At 33.7% G+C, this 22172-nt stretch overlaps 1 protein-coding gene across 6 annotated transcripts; it reads right to left on the reverse strand.

Annotated features, from left to right (window-relative positions):
* Window positions 1–829: 829 nt before the first annotated feature.
* On the reverse strand, window positions 830–21752 carry LOC127853407 (JNK-interacting protein 1-like). 6 transcript variants are annotated; one of them, XM_052387930.1, is made up of 11 exons: window positions 21529–21752; window positions 14693–15017; window positions 13228–13369; window positions 9302–9653; window positions 8699–8863; window positions 7213–7293; window positions 5559–5656; window positions 3628–3732; window positions 3117–3196; window positions 1960–2058; window positions 830–1041 (listed from the first exon to the last, which is right to left on the reverse strand). In XM_052387930.1, the coding sequence occupies exons 4-11, from the start codon at window positions 9405–9407 to the stop codon at window positions 969–971; spliced, it is 807 nt and encodes a 268-aa protein (XP_052243890.1). In that variant the 5' UTR covers window positions 9408–9653; window positions 13228–13369; window positions 14693–15017; window positions 21529–21752; the 3' UTR covers window positions 830–968. The 6 variants fall into 6 exon arrangements, with proteins under 6 accessions (XP_052243890.1, XP_052243891.1, XP_052243894.1 ...); XM_052387931.1 differs by lacking the exons at window positions 14693–15017; window positions 21529–21752 and adding an exon at window positions 14495–14527; XM_052387934.1 differs by lacking the exons at window positions 14693–15017; window positions 21529–21752 and adding an exon at window positions 14429–14450.
* Between the last annotated feature and the right edge of the window lie 420 nt (window positions 21753–22172).

A 22172-nucleotide genomic window follows, 5' to 3' on the forward strand; every position in this document is an offset into this window, starting at 1 on the left:
CGAACAAATGCTTTATTAATTAACACGATCATTAATTTTTATATTCAATTGATTAAAATATTATCCAAAATCTTTTTTTTTTAAGTTGCCTGTTACAATCGTCACCTGGGCGATATTACCAATACAAAGTTCTCATCTTTGGTGGTTGAGAATATTCTTTCATCTAGAGATTTAAAAAACAAAAACAAAGTGGATACTAAATGTTTACCCTGCAGCACAAAAGCCTTAGTGTTGTTCGGGATGTTGGTACGATTTTTATACTGACGCAATTAGATGTCACCTAACATGTGTTTCCTGTATGTTTATTTCAAACAAAGTGTTGTCATGTGTTATGTTGTGCATTATTTTAGTTGTAGCTAATCTCATGACGCATGACCTAAGTGGTCAAACTAATTAGAAACTATTTGGGCTTTACAAACTAAAAAAACCCAAGTTGGCCTCGCTTATTGTTTATACACCTTCTTAAAAGTATTATGGTGTTAGGCTATATGAAGTAAAGAAAAAACAAATATACCACTATTATTGTCTTCTTGTAAGTATAATGATGATAATAATGTGCTTCAGGTACGTCATAAAACCACAAATACACAGCGATGATCAAATTGATGAAAAATGTAAATGCCCATGGGCAATTTTAAAATAGTGTCTTACATATCAGTGCTACTATTCGTCAGAAGTGAATATGCCAGTATAATTTATCAAACATGAAAACAATCTTCCTATCAATGAAATAAATTGAAAACATAGAATAAAGTACCCGGGAAAAGCTGGGGAATGTGTTCAAAAATACGAAGTTGCTTCCCATTGAGATGATAAATACACATAAACATAACGTTGAGGATCATTTTATTTTGCGTGGTTTCATTAAGGTATATTTCGTCAACATAAAACTTGACTATCATACATTGATTTTAAATAAAAATTTAGTTTTTAAGTGTCATTTAAGGATAACTATTGACATTGCTAGCTTATTCCATGTAGATGTCTTCCGTTGGATGGGTGAAAGCCATGTATTCTTGGTAGAACCTCTTAAATGCTTGCCTAAAACAGAATCAAGAGCACTGTTATTTAGCAGTATGTACACGAACTAAATACAAACGTCAGACAAACTTCAATATGCCCACATTGGAAATTTTGACCTTTAATTGTGACTTTGATCTTTTAGCTAGACAGGTCAAACAAGCGAAAACATCTGTGCATGATGATATTTTGTTGTTATGTTAAATTGCATGACGAGCGATGACGTCTGGACATGCTGTATTATGCTAACATTTGGTGTATGGCATAAGTGTGAGTGTAACCTTGGAGTTTGGCCAATGTGTCTTACACATTGATTCCACATGGTAACATATCTGGTAAGTCACTTAAAAAAGCATGACGAATGATAACGTTTCAGCCTGGACGAGCTGTTTCATGGTTAACTTAAATCTTAGATCAAGACCTTTGATATAAGTAGAATGCTGCAACGTGAGTGTGTTGTCTCTTTATTGTGGGCATACGTTGTAAGTATTTTTAATACATGATGATGAGTGATTAAGTCGCATTAAGGGCACGCTGTTTTACGGATATATTTTACATTTTACCCTTAAGTGTGACCTTGACCTTTAAGGTAATGGGACAGGTATTACACGCAAAACCCACCTCCTCATGCAGGTCGTGGATAAGCTTTGACAGCGTTTACTCTACAATCGTGACTGCTTTATCTTACTTTCAATAATAGGGCTTGACGAAACACACTTTTGACCACGCACAACGCTGTCATTTCTATATAGATGTCTTTTCATATAAACATCTAGTTATAATGTGTATTGTTTACTAATGTAAGAATTTAGTTTAACAGAATATAATGACACGTATATAAGACTATTGTGTAACGGAATAAGCTTTTTCGAAATGATATTTCGGCTTAAGACAAGAAGTTATACAATACAAATAGGCGTATTAGTAATCATTTCGTACCCCATGGCGTCTGTCACGGAACGAGTGGATTTCTCTCCAAGAAATACATGGCATGCATAACGATACTGGTTCGGATGTTTTGTGATAAACCCGAAATATCTGCAAATATGAAATAATATAATACTATTGACATTGGCGTTAAATTATGGATGTAAAGCTACATATATTATTAAATGAACAATGTCTACACACGTAATATCCACTACTCCGGGAATGCGCACATTTAAAAGAACCCATTAGCCTACATTAAAAGTGTACATCTGATGAGAAAATCTGATGATTCCGAATGATTCGAACTCAATAAAACGAAACAGTCCATGTGACAAACATCTGCCTTTCAACTGATTTCGTAAAACAGTGTTTTGAGTTGATATAGTTTGCCTTTCATCTCGTTTTGAAGTCGAGTCATCTCCGGAATACAACAGATCCGAACATGATGAGATATTGGTTGAAACATGATAAACGTTTAACGTGAAACAAAGCCAATGTACGTAAATGAGTCGCACAGACATTGCCAAAACAAATATACTTTCTACTACTATTGTGGATCTTTAACACATTATTACATGTAGCTTTGTATATTGATCATCGTCATCGGAAATACGCTCACCACAAATCAGCAATAACGAGAGATATACAAGTGGAACATCGAAAACGCATGTCGAATGATAAAGCACATCGTAATAATACAAATTGTGAAGTTATATGATGAAAATTGCACCTAACGAAGGATACATTAGGCATCCGCAAATATTCTCATAAGAAACGGTCTATTGCTTACGTTGAAACACGTAAGAACACATGATCGGGTTTGTGGCTACTTACAGACAGATAGACAGACAGAAAGACCTGTGTGGTGAACCCATTAGATAACCTCTTACTTCGTTTCAGGGAGTTAATGACTAATTAAAATTTGGAGTTTTAATTTCAACTCTGAGCTCTATTTAATTTTGATTACTTAAATTTCTGTGTGAGAAATAGTATATCCTGTATACACTGTCTAGAATGCTAGTATATACATTATATACGTCATATACTAGTATGCACTATTTGTTTTCAACAAATTACACAACTATTACACAATAAATAATCCTTCGTTGCTATCGATGTGTATAAATTGTTTAAAACGGTGCATAAATCAACACAGCTATACGCACCTTTCATTGCGAGGATGGTGTCCACAGAATGTTATGTTTTTCAATGCGAAGAAATGCGTAAACGTGTCATCATTACCGTGCTATCGAAAAAGAACAAAAATATTAGAATGGCACACTTTGTTTGAATGCATTGTAAGTTCATAAATTATTACAAATGCCCTTTTCTTTTACTTTACAAAGACTCTTTCTTACTTATGTCATTAAATAGGTCTCATATATTGCATATGGTGTTAAATAGGTTTCATATTTAGTATTGTCAATAAGGAAGCGAAGCTTGTTCACATACTTTTATGGTAATAAGCACATATGTGTATATGTTTAAAATGAACGACCTTTATATAAATAAAAGGCAACTCCGGTCATAGTTTCCAGGACATCCAAACATCGTAGATAGAGTGTTTTCTCTTTTAAAGTTAAAGACTGGACTTGGACATTTAATAAAAAAACTTGCATGATTTTGTTTATACTAAAATAATCGCGACTTTGCTTGATGTGTTGATCAAGGTCGTACCCCGGTCATGCTTTTGTCAAACATCCGTACACCATACTGGCTGATTTCTACGTTACAGACGGGTGGTGGAAGTGACGATTTCACTGCACGTCGTGAAAGGGCCACCTGCAAAGTCAATGAAATGTATACTTAGTAATTATTATTGGCATGATTATTATTAGAATGGTCTAATAACTGCACTTGCATTCCTGTTTACAATTTTCCGAAATAAAACAAAAATAAAAAATACTTATATGTCGGTGAAATCAGCCGAAATTCATAACAATGCAATAACCGTTTTATTAACAAGTAACAATTAGTTATAACGGCGAATGCTAAAGTGATATTATGTGCATCTAACAGTATATGCTATGTTTATAGGTGTCTATCGCAACCCTTGTTTATTTTTGATGTTTTCACTTCATATTCACTTATATTTGTTAATGCAGCAACAACATACTAAAACAATTTCCCGGAAATAGAAAAATAATGCATTTAAATATCAAAAGTACTTTCGTTTTGACAACTGACGACAGAAATGATTCGATATACGATGTAAGTCTTAATGTAGTTTCCATGCATAATCGTTCACACGACACAATTTTGTTTTACGAATCATTTCGGCTAGAGGACTGGATGAGTCATGTAAAATATTGAATATAATATATATATTTTTTTGAAACAACTGGTAGCAAGTGAGTTCTAGATAATTGGTCAGTTACCACATTGTAACTAACTCTTTTGACCTGTTAATTCTTTTCAATTCCACAGTGAAACATGCCCATAATATCACTTAAACATCAACATCACCCACTAGTCTAATGATATTCACTGTTTTTTTTTCATGAACCCATGCGAGTAGGCGTTCATCAATACATAGGCATGACTTTAGGTCGCTTGGTAGCAACGAGGATGTTATCCATAGCGGTTTCACTATTATGGACTCCATATATGAAATTTAGAGAAAAGTTTGTATACATATTCTACTATCGAAAATTCATGTTTAAATGCAGACACTTAACGACCCGATATTTATGCAATAGCGATGACAATAAATATTGCATAATGTGCTCCAATACAAACATGTATTGTTTCCAATACTACACCCACTAATCGACTCTCGTTGCTTCATGAATACATCGATTTCAAATCATAGAGAACGCATTATATTATTCTGCGGAGACTCCGTGGTCGATCGCAGACAGAACGGTGAAGTTCAGAGGATCAATACTGCAACATCCGAGCACAATCTCCCTGATGGCGGTTCTTCCTTCAAGAATTTATTAACCCTAGGCATATTACAGCGACGCTGTCCCTCGTATGTATTGGCATATGATCAAATTTGTCAAGTACGCTTTCGTAGTAAATTTTTCTATCTATTCATTTTTATAAAAGTGCAGTGATTTTCTCAAGTTTTACATAAGTAGCTGCATCATTAAGTTACATAGTGATTTATAGGTTGTATATATTTTTATTGTATAATTTCAAAAATTAGGGACTAAATAAATTGAAAGTTTCTTACCACTATCAACACAAATATAATGCGATTTGAAAACTATTTTCTTGCTTCCTGTCAATACATTTTGTATCAAGTGCTTCATTTAACAAAACGAATACCCTTGTCTTATAAATGCGAAAATTAAGATTTTGAGCATATACTGCAGTACATACAATGTTACTCGGCAACTCCATAATGTTATGAATTATTTCTCAAATGACGTGGTCCACATGAAATGACGTCACATTAATACATATGGTTTACGATTAAACAAAAACATAATTTACAATTGAGTGAAAGTATATTTTCGTGTTTTCGTTTCAAAAGCACGAATCTTGAAATGGTTTGACAATCGTTTTCAGTTCGTATCATATTTTAATCAATTCGTTCGGAAATTGTTTTTTTTATTAAGTACATGCATGTAGAAAATGTAGTGTAAAGACCATGTGATCACCTTATTTATTGCCTGGCATAGCACCTCGTCGCCTTTATGATAATTGACTTCTACAGAACCAAGGAAACGCAGGAAGAACTTTGAACAGCCGTTCTCCTCTGAAACATACATTTTGAGCCGCGTTCTGAGAAAACTGGGCATAATGCATTTGCGTAAAATATCGTCCCAGATTAGCCTGTGCAATCCGCACAAGCTAATCATGGACGACACTTTCCGCTCTTATGGTATTTTTAGTTTAAAGGAAGTCCCTCCTTACCGAAAATCACGTTTATGCGGAAAGTATCGTCCCTGATTAGCCTTTGCGGACTGCACAGGCTAATCTGGGATGACACTTTACGCACATGCATTAAGGCCAGTTTTCTCAGAACAAGGCTCATTTTGTCAAGAATGACAACACCACGTCAGAAAACATAAATGCTGATGTGCATTGCGATGTCATGTACAACATTTATATTTCTAATATGATATTGTTTATATTAATAACACTTATCGATAGCAAGTACATGTGTACGTTTTTTGTCTAAACATCGTATACAAGTATACATTGTTTGCATTATTAACAAATTGCCAACTTGGCAGCATTAGACAAGAATAGTTAAACGTGTTTACTATTGTCATTAATAGAATATTCTGCTCCGGCTATAAATAAGTACAGCGTCCGTATTTTGTTCAATGTAGACAAAGTAAATATAACCAATCGTTATATAGTGCAATAACTATTTGCAAATTCAATGAAGACATATATCAATACACATAAAAGGTACGCGTTAAAAGGCCTGGACGGTTTATTAATACTTTGTTGGAAAAAACGTAATTCTTTAGAATTTTAGGTCTAAAATTTGTAATTAAGAGTTTTGTGTACATATTTTTTATTTTCAACTGATTATTTGCAAACTTAATGTTAATTTGTTAAATATGTAAACTCCGAGTGTGATGAATAGTTCCGATAGGCATGGAATAAAGGAGCAGGACACACACCCTGTTATTGCGCTCTACGAGTATATCTTTCCCAATTAGTGCATGCATAAACGGATGGACAAAAATGAGAAAGGCACACCATCCGCTTTTGCTCTTTAGATCTTTCCATTTTAGTCCAGGCAAAAGGGGAATGACAAAAAGGACCAGGGAACATCGATCTTTTATTGCGCTCTAGATCTTTGACTATACGTCCAAGAAAAATGGCACTTAGGGTTCATGTATATCCTCACATTTTTATATATAAATACATAAAAAGATAATTCAAGTTTGACCAATAATTTATGACAAATCACAGGAACAAATGCTGACGGAAGAACAGAAAGACAGACATACTGCCAGACAGACGAACGGATGGACAAACATGGTTGACGGAGTCAGGGTAAACCTATAGTCTCCTCCGGTGAAACCGGTAGTGGGCTTATAAACAGTGTGTCCACACAAATCATACGACCAATCATGTAGATACGCATAGACAACTCTTGTAAACCATGTTACATAAGTGGTTCCTAACTTAAGTTATATAATATAATAATACTCATAGATTACACTATTTGAACAGCTTATTTTCCGAGCCAAACAGAACGCACACAAAACACTCGCATATTTTAGAGCAGGAGCAGGAAGCATCGCACTGCTGTTGCTCTTTGAAAAACATTTTTTTTACTCAATCTCCTACCTTCTTCTTCTTCTAGAAACCCCAGGTCAGTAGCATACATGGAAGGGAATACGCCTCTCTGGTTTGAACGTAGGTTGACGCCTTTTGAAGAAAAACGGGAATATGAATAACTTTTCAATTTACAAAGTGTGTTTGCTGGTAATACTAACAACAAACATTTTAATTTATTAAAAAAAAAACGAAAACAACTATTTCCCACGTGTGTTTAATTTATTTGCAATAAACATTTTATTAATTTTCAAAATATGTCATTGATTTCTTTTATCAACGCATTTCTAATACATATCTACTAAATATTTTCCCCATGAACACACGTAATTCAGCTGACTTCGAAAATATTCTTTACGATAAAAATAAAAACTTAGCACGCATTACGCCCGAATTAGCACCGTTTACATTTATATTTGTTGTTGTGTTTAAATGTTGGGTAATGAGATGGATTATGTCATAAAATAGAATGGATTAAATTATTCAAATCAGCAGGCTTAGCAGGTCAACAACAAAAAACTGTAAATGTTCAATATGTCATTGAGTTCCAATACAATACTGTCAATGTTCAATATGTCATTGAGTTCCAATACAATACTGTCAATGTTCAATATGTCACTGAGTTCCAATACAATACTGTCAATGTTCAATATGTCATTGAGTTCCAATGCAATACTGTCAATGTTCAATATGTCACTGAGTTCCAATACAATACTGTCAATGTTCAATATGTCATTGAGTTCCAATACAATACTGTCAATGTTCAATATGTCACTGAGTTCCAATACAATACTGTCAATGTTCAATATGTCACTGAGTTCCAATACAATACTGTCAATGTTCAATATGTCACTGAGTTCCAATACAATACTGTCAATGTTCAATATGTCATTGAGTTCCAATACGACGGCGGTATTTTCTATACGGCACAAGCATTCATAATATTAACATCATATGCATTACTTTGAGGAATATTTAACAAGGTTGTACTAATTATGTGTGGGTACAGTTTGTTTATCGTGTTGACAATGATAACGATACAACATGATTACGATAGGATAAAACAGTCGCACTCATTTTTGAAACGCTAACAGATATAAAGTTGCGATTGTCGAACGTACTTTACATATTGTTACTAACTGATTGAAACGGTCTCCATGTCCACACTCAAATAAGTAACGTATTTTTCTGTATTGTGAATCTAATAGAAATATTGGACATGGCTTTGTGAAAAGGGAAGATTAATGCATATGCGTAAAGTGTCGTAACAGATTACACTGTGCAATCCGCAAAGGTTAATCGGGGACAACCCTTTCCGCCCAAACTGCATATTTTACCAAGAAGAGACTTTCTTTTAACGAAAAAATATCATGAAATAGAAAAGTGTCCGTCCCTGATAAGTTTGAGCGGACTTCACATGCTTATCTGGAACGACACTTTAGCGCATGCAAGAAACCCCATTTTCACACTTTTTTAAGAGAAAGGGTTAAAACGTTACCTTCGCACCACAAATCATCGCCGGTTTTTACGACATGCAGGGGGTCACCTATTTCTATGGACACTTCGTCCTTGTGTCGAGGTATAAAACGGTGCATGCCTCTGTGCGTAACCACCAGGTCCTGGTAGGCGGTACCCGGTAAACACGAGCTATTTCGACGGGAATCTGATAATAATGGTGTATTAAGTACATCTAAAGGGTTGACGAGTGTTTGATACTTGATATTATGAAATGTTGGTGCATTATGAAGAATACATTTCTATTACGTATCTTAGTATATTTTCTTATTGTTGGAAATGCCCAAATTTTAACTCAAAATAGGTCCGACGGATAATCATTCATTACTACAAACATACCTACATGAAATATATAAAAATTAAGAAGCAACATTTGGACCCTAATAGCTTTTCCTTATTATCGTATTTAAGATTGTAAAGTCGAAGTTAATTCAAAAATTCGCATGACATGCTTCACAAATACAAACCTCTGTGAACAAGAGTGTCCATTTTAAAGTGCAATACAATTGTTATACGACAAGACTTCTCTTCTTGGATGAACAGACGGCTATCATCCTTTAGTTTAGTATAATTTTAAAACATGTACCTTCTCCTCCTCCTTCGAAATTTCGCCCGCCAGTGGCCACAAGAGGTTGGTCACGTGACTGTACTAAGTCATTCGGTTGACAACACGAATCTTCCTTCAGGTACATATTGTCAGAGTTCAAGTAGGCCCGTGTATTTTTAGACACAGAATTAAACTTCACACACTTAAGTTCCTCTAGAAACTTCCCGCTATATTTAGGGTACTCCTTCTCAGTGCCATTTGGAAGAAAGACGTCATCAGCGTCATAGTCTGTATCATGATTTAGCTCCTTCTTTAAGAGTGCTTGTTGCAATTCGTCCGCAAGACATCGGTTGTTGTAACTCTACTTTTGGCCGCAAGGGCACCGATGTGGCTGTAAGTACGAGTTTCATTAACAATTAATTGTCATTAATTGTTATACATAATAATTATTCTAACATGATCGTCGCTTACCTCTATGTAAACAAGGAATAAAAGAACACAGAAAATAGTAATCCAGCCCTTCAACAGAGCATTTCTAAGTTCTCATTAAAATGTGCGAAACTATTTGTCAGTTTTTCCCATATCGAACAAACATTTCTTGCTGTCTCTTTATTTGAAGTAAGCAACTTTTTGTTGTTCTGGTGCGTTGTTGTTCAATCACTCGTGCTTATGCCAAAGTGGTCAAGTTCATACGAACAATAAGTACCCGACACGATGTACCCAATTAGTACCCGAAACGATGCTCTATCGATGTTAGGTCTTAATTCGTAATCAGTTTTTATGGGTTTATTGGAAGTAAGGATAAGGCGACAATTACTTCTTAATTCAATAATATACGTATTTAAATACCAGACAGATCAAGTAATGTGAATTTAATCATATGTTATAATTAATAGTATCCTTATTTTAAATTATCGGATTTCTCTTTGCATTTGTTAAAGGTGTTTTCACATACATTTCCCGATCAGTTTCTATGTTTGTATTGTAAAAGAACTTCTCTACGATATTTTTTAAAGAATACATATACAAATATACGTTTATACATTTGTACATTTCAAGCTGTTTTAAGTAGTACCGCGTTTGAATTGCATTGTGAAATCGATCAGTGTCTCTATTCAGCAACAAATAGAAGTCCACTTAATATGTCATTTTTCACAAACAACATCCAATTATGTTCCTTCATATTGGTTTATCCATATTTATTTCCCAATTAATCTTTTGCATTTGGTTCTGATAATAAAAAGGAAGAATGAGGACTACATGAAGATTCATTTTATGATACAAAAATCCGAAACAAAGAAAAACATTCTCTAACGGAAACTGGACTTCCGAATTGGAAATAAATGTCTAGTATTTTATATCTCAATATTTTCGACTACGAAAATAAATTATACATTTATTGGGATTGCCTAAAGCCCCCTTTTTATAAATCTACCTTTTTAAATAAGCACTGGCAAAATTTCTAGCAAATTATAACATGTTATTGAACATTCTCCTTTACACCGCACCATTTGAAATTGGTTTACTTTTCGCAAACCAGAGTAATAGTATAATAATAATTCAACTATACAAAGACGTTATCTTATTTGAGTAAAACCACGATATTAAGTGTTGTATATGTCTATTTATTGGTATATAAGTATATATGTTCCTGTATAGATTTTACTTTTCCAGTATGAAAACCGAGTATTTCAGTCTAAAGCATGTTTTCCTGTATGAAATCAGTTTAATGTATGCCATTCCATTCTATAGTTTTGTTCAAAAGTAATTATATTGGAATAATGGATGCTTTTCAAGAAATGAATGAAATCTTATTCAAATAAATATATCCATCTAAAACAAGCAGTCACGTTAGATTAAACATTTCAGATTAAATATGTATTGAGCTGCGTCATAAAAACAGCTTAAGCGTCTTGTGAGTAGCTACCCTGCAAGTCACGCAAGGCTTCTTGTTCTCAATAGAGGACAGGGTAGCTCCTGAACAGCATGCACAAGTTGGTCTGGAGCGCCACTGACACAAAATATCATAAGAACCATTTTCGTATGACGGAGTTCATATCATACAATATTTGACATTGACATCTTGCATACACCATAGGTTCCGGACTCATTTATGCAAGTGTTTGCTCTTAAACACTTATTTGTACCTATTTCAATTTACACATATGTGATTGCTCGACAGTTATATTCAAGAACTGAGGCCATTTAAAACAGGCTTTGATACACTTGAATCTGTTAACTACGACATAAAGTGTTTTGTGTATTGAGCACGAGCTTGTACTTTCAAATACTTATAGTATTTATAAGAAAACGACAACATCATAGCTTTTGCAAAACCATTGTTAATTGTTTTTTTTTGCGAATGTTTTGGTTGACTTAAATTTGAAATTTTTTATGGTATCAAATTATCTTAAAGCATATAACGTTCTATGATGCAATTGTTTGTTTATATGGCATGCAGTTAATTATTCGTATGTTCGAATATGCGTTGCGCGAATGAAATATATACTGTACGTTACAGTGCGACTTTTTGTTTTAGGCACAACCAGAGATCGTGTACTCAGACATATCAAATGTATCGTCATTGTTTGAAAGACCTCAATGAGATCTATGTTGTCTTAAAAATGCCAATAACAAACAAAATCTGCGAGATAAAATAATCATCTTGGGATAGGGGTTTAAAGGACTATATATCACACACCTCTCAGATTGCCAATTAAAAGTAACAAGAAATATCTTTAAAAAAGATATACGGCGTTGATTGTGGTCGATGTTTATGAACGATCAAAAGTTATCTCTATGTGATAAAAAGTAACGGATGCCTTTTTTCTGCGCAGTTCTTAGCTACATCACAAGCAAATCAATTACGGGGTGTTGCGCCAGATTTCGTTACTTATTTTGCTTTATGTGATATTATTACTCAGATATCTATTTTTACAGAATAGAAAAACACAAGAAACATGAAAATAAACGAGTGCATATAGGTCAGCCGGCAATACTCAAAACTTATTTAATTGCATCATTATAGTATAGTGAATTATTTTGCTCATGCTTAATAAACTGGTCTAAATGGATAAATATTTCTAATTAGTTTTATCAAAATTAGTCCTTATCATGCAAATGTTGAAAACATATAAAAAATCGATGATTGACATACCACAATAATATCGCCGAATATCTTTATTTAGTATCTTTCTGATCAAAACAGACTTCAAGTGCAAACAATTTACGAGACGGCGTTTATATAAAGATTTCTGCAACTGACCGCAAACTGACCTTGATACCTTGCGGATTGGAATGCAATGCATTAAAGTTAGGTAACAATTCTGCTGCTGAAACGACGGCTTGTTTACGCCAACTGTACACGACCAAGGCAACAGCTGTGCCTAAAATATCGATATATCGACAAAGCGACTAAACGAACTATTTACTCCATCAGACAAAAATAGCATAGATTCCAATTTTTTCCTTCAATGAAAAGATCGCAACCCCTTCTGCGAACTCCGGTGATGAAGTGTATATAAACTCTGACTTTCACACACTGGCCGCGAATTGACCCGAAACCTCGCGGGTTGAAATGCAATGCAAGTAAGTACTAAATATGAGAATATAGCCTTTAGTATAAACGCTTTTGCGCTGGTAATTCTCTGAAAATAAAAGGTGAATGCACAAACTATTTATGTCGAAAATTGATTGTAAAACTGTTCTATCTATTGAGCCTTTTCATTAGAGATAAAATTGTTTCATGCAGTAAAACAGTGTTACAAAGACGCGGATATGTTTCCAATGTTCTGGTGTTATGCTCAAATCAGCCAATGGAATAAATGAAGTGTATTCATTCGTACCTAGCCGCGGGAAATTTTATTTGAATATTATTGGACACTTACAAAGGTCAAGTCAGGGTGAAAAGCTGGCTTAATACAGCTTACGCCGAAAAAATTGCTCATGCGGATGAGAAAACCAACCTTGCACGTTTAGCTTTGGTATATCGGGCAACTTCCGTGGCCGTCTGCTACTTTTGAAGGTCGAAACGGTCCCTCGACAAGACGGTGGCGAGGCCGGTCTAACATTTTCCTTGTCGCTGGAATCGCAATCCACCTCCGGTGACTATGAAGGATTTCAAAACAGACTTGTAACACTATTGAACTAATAACCTCGATTAGCAAAGTGCTTTATTTATATGTTAAAACTGTTGTATACTTTTCGGTAAATTACTATACATTATATATATATGGCATGATACACATGTGCTAATAAAAGCCAAAGATGCTTCATTGTCTCTTAGAATTATGGTATAATAAAACACGAACTTTTAACACACTTGTACATAGTGTGCGTAAAATAGGATGTCAACCTTAACAAATTATTAAGCGCAAATATCAGTGGAAATTTTTAATTTCTGGACGCATTCTCCAAAAACCAAATTCAGGCAACGCGAATAAGACATTTGCAGACGTTTTTCTCTCATATCACTTGTTGGTCATAAACGATGAATGAGCCTTGTTGACACATTTCCCACACTGATGTGAAGTCATAGCCCAGAATTTAGGTTTTATAATAAATACTCTGTACCTCTAAATATTTGTCATTTACAAGATTGATATTTGCTAGCGGATTAATAATAACAGTTCTTAATACCTGTAAATATTTGTTATTTACAAAGTTGATATTTGCTAGCGGATTAATAATAACAATACTTAATACCTGTAAATAGTTGTTAATTTACAAAGTTGATATTTGCTAGCGGATCAATAATAACAATACTTAATACCTGTAAATATTTGTTATTTACAAAGTTGATATTAGCTAGCGGATTAATAATAGCAATACTTAATACCTGTAAATAGTTGTTATTTACAAAATTGATATTTGCTAGCGGATTAATAATAACAATACTTAATACCTGTAAATAGTTGTTATTTACAAAATTGATATTTGCTAGCGGATTAATAATAACAATACTTAATACCTGTAAATAGTTCTTATTTACAAAGTTGATATTTGCTAGCGGATTGATAATAATATACTGAGTACCTGTAAATATTTGTCATTTACAAGGTTGATATTTGCTAGCGGATTAATAATAATAATACTGAGTACCTGTAAATATTTGTTATTTACAAGGTTGATATTTGCTAGCGGATTAATAATAACAATACTTAATACCTGTAAATAGTTGTTATTTACAAAGTTGATATTTGCTAGCGGTTTAATGATAATAATACTTAGTACCTGTAAATAGTTGTTATTTACAAGGTTGATATTTGCTAGCGGATTAATAATAACACTACTTAGCACGTGTAAATAATAAGTATTTACAAGGTTGATAGTTGCTAGCAGATTAATAATAATAATACTTTATACCTGTAAACAGTTGTTATTTACAAGGTTGATATTTGCTAGCGGATTATTAATAATAATACTTAATACCTGTAAATAGTTGTTATTTACAAGGTTGATATTGGCTATCGGTTCCTCCAGAGTCTTGTATAGATGCTGCTCATTAATGTGGTTATTGATACGCTCAAACTGATGTTGTTTCCACTCGAAGCGTGTGAAAGACTCTGTGATGTTTTCGGTCTTGTGACAGAAGCGATCGCACGTGGTCTGTGACAAGTGACTAATACTGTTGTTGTTGTTGATTGCCGCTTGCGCGAGACAACTTATGAGAAAGCTCTCGCGTTGAACTGCGAGGCTTTCTTCATCTTCATCCGTATAATTCTCTTCGGAATCTGGACTCAGATCGTGCACCAATCTGTAAATGAACAACACAATAAACCTAAGCTTTAAAGCGGCAATATGCTACCGGTTTAATAACCACGACTATACATTTTGTATTGGCAAACAATCAACAAACACTGTTGACAGGTAATGAAAAACAGGTCAATTTAACAGTGGAAAATATGCTTTCTGGCAAATCGCATTGTCAAAAAACGTTTATAATTGACTTGGAATATCGATTAAACCAATGACATGATATTCTAAAATTACAAAACTGTTAAAAGGGAGCATCTTTCTAATTAAGTTAATCTGGCAGAGTTCAGCTTTATATTTAAAATAAAAACACGACACTTGCAAAATATTAATATAATTAGCTGCTAGTTTTTTTATTTCTTTGAAAACTGTGTAAATAGCAAGCACGGAAAAAAAGCGGATATTGGCGTGTGCTGTGTATGGAAATATTTTGAAAAATTTTAAATATGGACGAACAGCGTTAACAAAGACAATTTCTCTCGAAATCTAGATTCCTTGTTTTCGTCGCTATAGTTCATTTTGGTCGTGATTGTTATTACAAACTACACAATTATTAAGTGAAATAGAAATAAACATGGTGTCCATTTTAGCCTTCAGCCGATTTAGTTGTTTACAATATTTTTGTTTTATATTGGTTAACCCTTCATATGTGACAACACAGAGTTTCAATTTCGCCAATAGCGGTTTATTCTAAACATAGAAGCTTTAACCTGTTTCGCCGTGTTGTTACTTTTTTAACTACTACTTTACTAATTAGAAAAGCTGACCGAAAGACAGAACTGTTTAGTAGATATGCCTCTAGTTTGATGGCCACGTGTGGTGACATTTAAAACAAAACATAGGCACAAGCCAGTGATAAAAATCGTGAACAAAACACATGGGCATGTCATGGACCCGATTGTTTAAAGACGCAATGATTGGCAAAATATCAAGATTTGAATGGCACACATAACGCACACAACACATATCTACTTATACTGAGGAATAAAAACATACACAGATTAATGAATATTTTCCGTGTCAATATTTCACCCCCATATTTTCAGAGTGTTTATCCTATGAACATGTGTAAATGTCCTGGTGATTGATTGAACACATTGTCAAAAAAGCATGCAGAATGTTCAAACAAGCAAAACAAATATGTATTCTTTTTAACAACCGACATGACATCTCGTGGGAGCAGTGGTCTAATGGTAGGCCACTGGCTTAGGGATCGAGAGGTCCCGGGTTCGAATCCCGCCCTGACCACTGGAATTTCCTTGAGCAAGAAATTTATCCCACATCTGCTCCTCTCCACCCAGGTGTATAAATGGGTACCTGTGAGGGAAATAAGCCAATGTGCCGTGGCTGCTTATTGCGCCAAGATGTTAACGGACGACTTATGACCCATTGATCAGGGAAAAATGTAATGCGCCTTTGAACGCACATCTCGAGTATTAAAAGGGCGCTTTATAAATGTGGTATAAAAAACAAAACAAAAAAACATATTTAGCATTGCGTATTGATATACACATTCTGTATTTGCGGCTGCAGAGTGTATTGATTTCTGCATACGTCTCATAAAATATGCACTATAAGGGTAAGGACAGGCTGCAGCGATTTCGATTGTCAAAAGATAATGTAGTTGAATATTAAATAGCTTGGTAACATTTGAGAAGACGATTAAAAAGCATGTTGACACATTAAATAATCCGGTTCGTTCGAAAAACCATGTATCTCCAAATGCTATATGCAACGATCGATAAATCGATTACGAATGGTCCGATGAAAGGATCAAAAGTAAATGCTTGCAGTGAGTATTTACATGGATGATTCTGCGATTGTTAAATGCTTTTAGCACTCATTATAGGCTACTTGTTAATGATGCTATTCGATGACCATATTAATAGGATTTAATTCTTTAGACATATAACTTTTTTGCCCAGTTATTTAGAGTAAGGGAATTTATTATTACATACTCTTGCTTTTGAACATGGTAGGTTACACATTGTCCTTACTTGCCGCAAATCACATATTGTCAGTACTAGCTTCCCAAAACATATTGCCATTATAAGCTTCACAACATGTAGTGTCATGACTAGCATTACAACACATATTTTCATTACTAACCTCGTAACACATATTGTCATTACTAACCTTACAACGCATATTGTCATTACTAGACTTTTAACACATATTATCATTACTAACCTTACAAAACATATTGTCATTACTAGTCTTACAACACATATTGTCATAACTAACCTTACAACACATATTGTCATCACTAACCTTACAACACATATTGTCATTACTAACCTTACAACACATATTGTCATTACTAAACTTACAACGCATATTGTCATTACTAACCCTAAAACACATATTATCATCACTTACCTTACAACACATATTGTCATTACTAACCTTACAACACATATTGTCATTACTAACCTTACAACACATATTGTCATTACTAGTTTTACTACACATATTGTCATTACTAGTCTTACTACACATATTGTCATTACTAACCTTACAACACATATTGTCATTACTAAACTTACAACGCATATTGTCATTACTAACCCTAAAACACATATTGTCATCACTTACCTTACAACACATATTGTCATTACTAACCTTACAACACATATTGACATTACTAACCTTACAACACATATTGTCATTACTAACCTTACAACACATATTGTCATTACTAACCCTAAAGCACATATTGACATCACTAACCCTACAACACATATTGACATCACTAACCTTACAACACATGTTGTCATTACTAACCTTACAGAACATATTGTCATGACTAACCTTACAACACATAGTGTCATAACTAACCTTACAACACATATTGTAATTACTAGCATTACAACACATAGTGTCATTACTAGCCTACAACACATATTGTAATTACTAGCATTACAACACATAGTGTCATTACTAGCCTTAATATTGTCATTACTAACCTTGCAACAAGGCTACTTGTAAATGATGCTATTCGATGGCCATATTAATAGGATTTAATTCATTAGACATTTAACATTTTATCCCAGTTATTTAGAATAAGGGAATTTAGTTTAACATAATCATGCTTTTGAACATGGAAGGTTATGCATTGGCCTTACTTGCCGCAAATTAAATATTGTCAGAATTAGCTTGACAACACATATTGTCATTATAAGCTTCACAATATGTAGTGTCATGACTAGCATTACAACACATATTTTCATTACTAACCTCGTAACACATATTGACATTTATATCCTTAGAAGCCAAATCTGCAATTAATAACCTTACAACAAATATTCATTACTAACCTTACAACACATATTGTCATTACTACCCTTACAACACATATTGTCATTACTAACCTTACAACAAATATTGTCATTACTAACCTTACAACGCATATTGTCATTACTAACCTTACAACACATATTGCCATTACTAACCTTACAACACATATTGTAATTACTAGCCTTACAACACATATTGTCATTACTAGTTTTACAACACATATTGTCATTACAAGCCTTACAACACATATTGTCATTACTAACCTTACAACACATGTTGTCACTACAAGCCTTACAACACATATTGTCATTACTAACCTTACAACACATATTGTCATTACTTACCTTACAACACATGATGTCATTACTAACCATACAGCGCATATTGTCCTTACTAACCTTACAACACATATTGTCATTTCTAACCTTACAACCTATATTGTCATTACTAACCTTACAACACATGTTGTCATTACTAACCTTACAGATCATATTGTCATTACTAGCCTTACAATATATATTGTAATTACTAGCATTACAACACATAGTGTCATAACTAACCTTACAACACATATTGTAATTACTAGCATTACAACACATAGTGTCATTACTAGCCTACAACACATATTGTAATTACTAGCATTACAACACATAGTGTCATTACTAGCCTTAATATTGTCATTACTAACCTTGTAACAAGGCTACTTGTAAATGATGCGATGCTATTCGATGGCCATATTAATAGGATTTAATTCATTAGACATTTAACTTGTTTGCCCAGTTATTTAGAATAAGGGAATTTAGTTTTACATAATCATGCTTTTGAAAATGGAAGGTTATGCATTGGCCTTACTTGCCGCAGATCAAATATTGTCAGAATTAGCTTCCCAACACATATTGTCATTATAAGCTTCATAGCATGTAGTGTCATGACTAGCATTACAACACATATTTTCATTACTAACCTCGTAACACATAGTGTCATTTATATCCTTAGAACTAAAATCTGCAATTAATAACCTTACAACGAATTTTGTCACTACTAACCTTACAACACATATTGTCATTACTATCCTTACAACACATACTTGTAATTACTAGCCTTTCAACACACAGTGTCATTACTAGCCTTAATATTGTCATTACTAGCCGTACAACACATATTGTCATATATTGTCATATATTGTCATTATTAGTCTTACAACACATATTGTCATTACTAGCCTTACAACACATATTGTCGTTACTAGCCTTACAACACATATTGTCGTTACTAGCCTACAACACATATTGTCATTACTAGCCTACAACACATATTGTCATCTCTAGCCTACAACACATAGTACCATTACTAGCCTAACAACACATATTGTCATTACTAGCCACACCACACATATAGGATTTTACTAATCTTATCACACACCTGTTCTACTAGCATTTTAACACACATTTTCATTTCTAGGCTTACAAAATCTATTTATTTATATATCTTACTATACCACACATATTGTTATAACTAACCCTATAACACATATTGCATTTATATATTTCAATTACTAGCCTTACACGTAATATTCAGATTCATTACCCTAGTACACATAATGCCATTACTAACCTTACAACTCATATTGTCATTACTAACTTTATTAAATTATTGTATATAGTGTCCTTGACATTTCCAATGTCATTCGGGAATTCTATATTTTACATCAGAAGAATTAACATCTATAAGAATTGAATACCATCCCATCATACAAACATAACGCAAATCAAATGTTTTCCGATATCGATTGGTGTACTGACGTGAATGTTTCAAGCAAATGCGGCTTCAGCACGATATTTATAGTATTGAATCCATACACCTACTTGGCAGAATCCATGTGTAAAAGCACATCTGAAAGGCGGTTCACTGTTAATGCCTTGTTTAACGTACCATTAAAATGTAAATGAGTGGTTACCGTGGGAGGGATGATAATAACGCTTATGTTTAAACCCAATGCGTATTACCTTTAACAATATCATTTTACCCGACAAACTTAAATGAATTCGAAACCATAACGTATTTGTAGTATGCTTAATTTGCAGTAGGCAATTAAATTACCCCGTTCTGCTTTGCGGAAAGGTTTCTTATTAACTCAGTAGGTATACACTGGCATTTTTGTTTCAAGTATTGATATGCATGGGCATCAATGCTAATTTCCATTTAAGCGACAGATCATCTGTTTTGCGCCGGATAAAAAAACATTTCTATTAAATACAACTATAACTGTAATTTGTATAATAAGTATGTTACAATTTTAGCACAATAGTTTTAAAATAAGAAAAGTCATTTGCAACAATTATGTTTCGTGACAAAAACGCTTTTACAGTAACTTTAAAATGTGCTCAATAACGATTGTGATTTTACATAATCGTTTCAAGCTGAATAGACAACTGCAGTGCAAATCTCAACAACAACTTCCTGTAGATTGTGTTGTCTGGTTCAAAACATTGATAAACTAGATGTCTGTTACGTTGTTTCTTTTGATTGGATGCGTTTTAACTCTTTCAGTGCTGGACCGAATTTTGAAGGCCTTTGCAAACAGTTTGGATCCAAATGAGCCGCCACAGAACGTGGCGTCTCATCAGGATCCAAACTGTTTGCTATTCTGATAGTATTCTTTGACAAAAAAATCGAAGAAAATGCTAATTTTAGAAATTCAGCAGACGACGTTTAAGCAGACGACAAATTTCCCAGCATGCAAAGGGTTAAGCAAACATAACTTATCGTCTTTATGATAAGTATACATTTATATATTATTATGTATATGTCGTTGTTCCATTGTTTGAATCTGTATTGGTTGTATTACTTTTGGTCGTTCATTGTTAGCCATAGGGTCTATGGTCGTAAATGGATATGTATATGTATTTGTGCTCGTTTCTGTATTATTCGTATAATTTGCAGTTGCTTCTGAATTGATTGTATGAGTAATGAATGTGTCTGTAATGGTCGTGAGACTTGTTGTCGTTTCTAAATAGATCGTATTATAATATTGGTATTTATTATATTTACATAACGATCGATCAGGAACTCTATTATTTTTCAACATTCGTGGGTGGTTTTAAATGTAAACATATTAGTACACCGTTTATACAAACATTAAAAGATAAATATCTAAACGTTAACAAAATAGACAAAGGCAGTTTATTGTTTACATAAGTAATTTATCCCTTTACCTCAGAGTTATGGCACTGTCCATTTGGCGCTGGAGTGATATCATTATGCTAAGAAGTTATTCCGCAAAGTATGTAAATTAAAAAACCCTGATTACAATAGAAAATATCACACTAGTACGCGTCCTTGTTTCATTCATGTTAGGATTTCCATTCAACGTCCGCCATTTCCATCACGCCATACTGTTCTACATCAGCGGTGGAAATGAGTATAGGTTTTTCTTGGAATAAATTATGCAAAGCTACGGAAGCACTAGCGTCGCTGCTCTGTAAGACCTTATTTCATTGTTTACATAATTGGATGACGTCAATAAAACCGACTGTCGCTCGGATGGTAATACGCAATTCCGTTGTGGTCGAAACACAAAAGTGGGCACGTCATATGTATGGTCGAATAAAACCATACTGTAGAAAAAAACACGGGAATCCACTTTAAACATAACATCGTATTAACATAGAATACTTAGTTTTATTACGTTAATAACTTAAGAAATAAAGTATTACACATCTTTGTAAGAAAAAAACACGCGAGAAAATCTAAATTAAATCGCTTTTTAAAAATTATTTTATGCAATTTTCAAACATTTAAACCGTGCACCTGAAAATTTTCTTGATAACAGGACTATATCTGCATTATTCTTAAGCAT

This window comes from Dreissena polymorpha, chromosome 12 (assembly GCF_020536995.1).
Source record: "Dreissena polymorpha isolate Duluth1 chromosome 12, UMN_Dpol_1.0, whole genome shotgun sequence".
In the NCBI taxonomy this organism is placed as follows: Eukaryota; Metazoa; Mollusca; class Bivalvia; order Myida; family Dreissenidae; genus Dreissena; species Dreissena polymorpha.

What these genes read in the sequence shown, in the direction of transcription:
- LOC127853407 (XM_052387930.1), bottom strand. Translation starts at nt 9,407, where the DNA reads ATGTACCTGAAGGAAGATTCGTGTTGTCAACCGAATGACTTAGTACAG. An exon ending in CGATGATTTGTGGTGCGAAG is followed by an intron (nt 7,294 to 8,698) that starts GTAACGTTTTAA and finishes TTTCTTCAAAAG; the next exon opens with GCGTCAACCTACGTTCAAAC. An exon ending in TATGCCAGGCAATAAATAAG is followed by an intron (nt 3,733 to 5,558) that starts GTGATCACATGG and finishes TTGACTTTGCAG; the next exon opens with GTGGCCCTTTCACGACGTGC.